The sequence below is a fragment of the Streptopelia decaocto genome, assembly GCF_964273445.1.
Source record: "Streptopelia decaocto genome assembly, contig: HAP1_SCAFFOLD_591, whole genome shotgun sequence".
Lineage (NCBI taxonomy): Eukaryota > Metazoa > Chordata > Aves > Columbiformes > Columbidae > Streptopelia > Streptopelia decaocto.
In genome coordinates, this window is record NW_028115847.1 from 26,289 (window position 1) to 30,897 (window position 4,609).

The 4,609-nt window shown below is 61.3% G+C and overlaps 1 protein-coding gene across 2 annotated transcripts; it reads right to left on the reverse strand.

Moving 5' to 3' along the window:
* Positions 1-261: 261 nt before the first annotated feature.
* Positions 262-4,538, reverse strand: EIF3G (eukaryotic translation initiation factor 3 subunit G; the record flags this gene model as incomplete). Of its 2 annotated transcripts, XM_082077156.1 has the most annotated exons (11): positions 4,437-4,538; positions 3,603-3,652; positions 2,395-2,487; positions 2,217-2,305; positions 1,966-2,025; positions 1,328-1,432; positions 1,055-1,244; positions 854-961; positions 640-776; positions 445-551; positions 262-347 (listed from the first exon to the last, which is right to left on the reverse strand). In XM_082077156.1, exons 1-11 carry the CDS (start codon positions 4,454-4,456, stop codon positions 332-334), a joined length of 975 nt encoding a protein of 324 aa, XP_081933282.1. In that variant the 5' UTR covers positions 4,457-4,538. The 2 variants fall into 2 exon arrangements, with proteins under 2 accessions (XP_081933282.1, XP_081933283.1); XM_082077157.1 differs by lacking the exon at positions 262-347 and having other exon boundaries at positions 441-551.
* Between the last annotated feature and the right edge of the window lie 71 nt (positions 4,539-4,609).

Below are 4,609 nucleotides of genomic sequence, written 5' to 3' on the forward strand. Positions count from 1 at the left end.
GACAGGGACAGTGTGGGGACAGGGACAGTGTAGGGACTGGGACAGCCCCAGCGTGGGGACAGCGACAGCATGGAGACAAGGACAGCCCCAGTGTGGGGACAGGGACAGCCCCAGCGTGGGGACAGAGACAGCGTGGGGACACAGACAGCCCCAGCGTGGGGACAGGGACAGTGTGGGGACACCAACAGTCCCAGCGTGGGGACAGGGACAGCGTGGGGACAGGTCCAGGGCTGTTCCAGGCCAGTGAGACCCACACCTCGCTGCATACCAGACCGTGCGTCTTTATTTCGAAGCGCCAACCGCGCTTTGCCAGGAACCGGCACCACCGCCTTCAGTTGGTGGAGGGTCTGCGGGGGGGAACAGCGCGGTAAGGACAGGGACAGCTGCACGTACACCCCCCCACCACCCCAAAAAACCCCCCGAGCCGCCCTCCCCGGCACTTACTTGGCCCATTCCACGTTGAGGATCAGGTGGTCGTAGCCAAAACCGGAGACGCCGGCGATAGCCCGCGCCGCGTCCTCGCGGCGGTGGAAGCTGATGAAGGCAAAACCCTGCCGGCGGGGACAGCAAAAGGGTGAAAGGGAGTTGGGGGGGTCTCCCCACAACCCCCCGTAAGGAGGGCGACCCCCCAAAACCCACCTTGGACTGCCCGGTGGTCTTGTCCTTGGCTAAATAGATCCTGGAGATGGAACCGAACGGCCGGAAAAGCTCCTGGAGATCAGTCTCCCGCGTGTCCTCGGACAGGTTGGTGACACGGATGGTGGCATTGTCATCAGCTGAGGGGGAACAAGAGCTCAAGGGGGTTATTTAGGGCACGGGGGGGGCCACCCCCGCCCCCCAAAACCCGCCGTACCCCTGCGGTTGGGCTGCATGGACTCCCCGCGGCGGCTGGCGCCGTCGCGCAGGCTCGGCGGGACGTATTTCCCCGTCTTGCTCGTCTGCGCCTGCACCGGCTCCGGCTCTGCGGGCAGGAAAAGGACAAGCGGGAGGGTCAGGTTGCCCGCGGACAGGCAGCGACCCCCCCTTTTACCCCCTAAATTTTGGGGTGTCGAACCTCCGGGGAGCTTCTCCTTCTCGCCCGTGGACAGCCCAAGCTGCTCGGCCAACTCCTTCTGCATGGGCCCCAGCGTGTCCTTGTAGGGACAACGCGTCGTCCAGTGGTCGCCTTTGCAGATCCGGCACGAAACGATCTTCTGCCCCTTCAGTTTGTTCATGGGATCCTCCTCCTCCTGGCAGTTCAGGTCCTGGGGGGCCGCACGGGGACAGGGCTGAGTGTTGGGGACACCCCCTCGCTGGGTGCGCCCCCCGCACCCACCAACCCACCCACCTCCTTGCTGGTGATGAAGGTCATGAAGACGTCGTCGCTCACGGTGGTGGTGGCGACGTTGGGGCCGGGGGCGTCGAACTCCGAGTTGCCAAATTTCTTCCAGTTCTAGAGGGGGGGAAACAATGAACAGGGGTGGGGAAAGGGGGGACCCACCTGCACGCTGCTGGAAATGGAGCAGGAGGGGCCGGCGGGAAGGGAGATGGAACGGTTCCTCCTGGAGGACCTATTGCCGTCCCTCCTGTCACCCATTGCCATCCCTCCTGTCACCCACTGCCATCCCTCTCCCCCATTTCCCTCCCTCCTCTCCCCCATTTCCCTCCTTCTTCTCCCCCATTTCCCTCCTCGCCCCCATTTTCATCCCTCTCCCCCATTTCCCTCCCTCTCCCCCACTTCCTTCCTTCCTCTCCCCCATTTCCCTCCTTCCTCTCCCCCATTTCCCTCCTCTCCCCTATTTCTCTCCTCTCCCCCATTTTGATCCCTCTCTCCCATTTCCCTCCTCTCCCCCATTTTCATCCCTCTCCCCCATTTCCTTCCCTCCTCTCCCCCATTTCCTTCCCTCCTCTCCCCCATTTCCCTCCCTCCTCTCTCCCATTTCCCTCTTTTTCCCCCATTTCCTTCCTTTTCCCCATTTCCCCCACCTTCCGACGCGCCACCGCCTTGGACGCCTTCCTGGTTTCGATGCGGAAGGTGCGGATGATCTGGAAAGGCGCAAAGAACCGAATCAAGGCAGGAGGAAGCAACAGCCCCTCCTCAGCCTCGCATGGGACGGGTCTGGGGCTGCAAGAAGCGGGACAGGAGAAACAGGGACCCACGCCGGGGCGGGGTGAGGGTGCCGGAGGGAAACATGGAGCTTGGGGGTGGGAAGAAGCCCCAATTCCAGGCTGCTCACCTTCACCTTGCGCCCATCCTCCTCCTCGCGATACTCCGTGATGGTTTTGATGTTGCCGTTAATGAGCTCTTTTGGGGAAGGGAGTGGCCCTGCGGGGAGGGGACAGTGGGACAATGTCCGATGTGGGGTAGGAGGCCCCAAAACCAGCCCCCCCCCCAGGCTCTGGCGCTGTTCTCACCTCCCTTCAGCAGCTCGGCCTCGGCGCTCAGGCTGCCCCCCAGCACCCCGGGCAGGGGGATGTCCTTCAGCAGCTCGCTGGTGATGCATTTGTCTGCGGGAGAGAAAACGGGGGGGTCACAGGAGCCCCCCGCCCCGGCACAGCTTCCCCCCCCAAGGAGAAGGGGTCCTGCTCTCTCCCTTAGCACAGAAAAAGGTTAAAAGGCTGAGAAATCGCATCCTGGGGGGGGATTAGAAGGGGGCGGTTTGTAGGTTGAGAGGGGTTCTCCTGTCCCCCTATGCTGCCCTTGAAAAAAGGGGTTGGTTCAGATATTATCAGGATATACTTGGGGAACATACATATATATACATATATATATATACATATATATATAATATATATCAGCCATAGCACCCTGAGAACGCCCCATCCCGTCTGATGTGGGAAGCTAAGCAGGGTCGGGCCCGGTCAGTGCTTGGATGGGAGACCAATGGGACCTGGGGGGGATTAGAAGGGGGTGGTCATAGGTCAGAGAGGTTCTCCTGCCCCTCTGCTCTGCCCTTTAGTTCAGATATTATCAGGATATACTTGGGGAACATATATATATACATATATATATGTATATATGTAGCCATAGCACTGATGTGGGAAGCTAAGCAGGGTCGGGCCCGGTCAGTGCTTGGATGGGAGACCAGCTGGGAACAGCGGGTGCTGTGGGCTGAGCCAGCACTGGGCCCTTGTGGCCAGGAAGCCAATGGGACCTGGGGGGGTTAGAAGGGGGGGTCAGTAGGTCAGAGAGGTTCTCCTGCCCCTCTGCTCTGCCCTGGGGAGACCACACCTGGAATAGTGTGTCACATCTGGAATAGTGTGTCACATCTGGAACAGTGTGTCCAGCTGTGGCCCCTCAGTTCCAGGCCAGGGCCACGTTCCTGTGTCCCCTCAGCCGGGTGTTCCTGCTCCGGGGGGTTGCACCGGGTGAGCTTTGAGGTCCCTTTAACCCCAGACACGCTGTGAAACAGCAGCTGCTCCACCCCCAGCCGCTGCAATGGGTGGAACAAGCACGGTGAGCAGGATCCTGCTCGTTGTCCAGCTCCGCTCAGCCTGTTGGAGCCCTGGCTGAGGAGCAGACGCATCTTTGGGCCGTTTTAGCTGCAGCAGCTGCTCTTTTTTCCTCCGGAAAGATCCTCCGTGGGACATAAAGGGGCAGGAAAGCTGCCGGAGCCACTCACCATCCTCTCCGCCCTCCTCTTCCACCTGGTCGGCCCAGCTGGGCTTGGAGCTGCGGGGACAGCGGAGCCTTCAACCCGCGTCCCTCCCCTCGGGGACCCTCCAGCCGCCCCGCGTCCCCGCCACCCCCACATCAAGGGCTTTAGAACCGATTTACCCCCCCATCAAGGGCTTTAGAACCGATTTACCCCCACATCAAGGGGTTTCGAACCGATTTACCCCCACATCAAGGGGTTTCGAACCGATTTACCCCCACATCAAGGGCTTTAGAACCGATTTACCCCCCCATCAAGGGCTTTAGAACCGATTTACCCCCACATCAAGGGGTTTCGAACCGATTTACCCCCCCATCAAGGGGTTTAGAACCGATTTACCCCCCCCATCAAGGGGTTTAGAACCGATTTACCCCCCCATCAAGGGGTTTAGAACCGATTTACCCCCACATCAAGGGCTTTAGAACCGATTTACCCCCACATCAAGGGCTTTAGAACCGATTTACCCCCCCATCAAGGGCTTTAGAACCGATTTACCCCCACATCAAGGGGTTTCGAACCGATTTACCCCCCCATCAAGGGCTTTAGAACCGATTTACCCCCCCATCAAGGGCTTTAGAACCGATTTGCGGCCATCAAGGGGTTTAGAACCGATTCCCCCGTCCCCTCACAGGCCCCACACCCGCGGCCTATCAGGCCTCACCCCCGGGGGCCCACGCGGCCTCATTCCCGCGACCCGCCGAGCCCCAAACCCGCACCGCAGCGGCCCCCGAACCCCCCGCCCTCCCCCCCGTGCCAATCCAGGCCCCGTTCCCGTTCCCGTTCCCGTTCCCGTCCCCTCACTCGTAGTCGCCGGTCGGCATCGCGCTCCCTCCCTCCTCACACGCAGCGACCGGAAGGACGCGCCGCACTTCCGGCGTGGCGAGGCGAGCCGCGGTGCATGCCGGGAAGCGGTTGCTAAGCAACCCCGAGGCCTACGCCGGGCCCGGAGACAGGAAACGCGGGCCAAAGCGGGG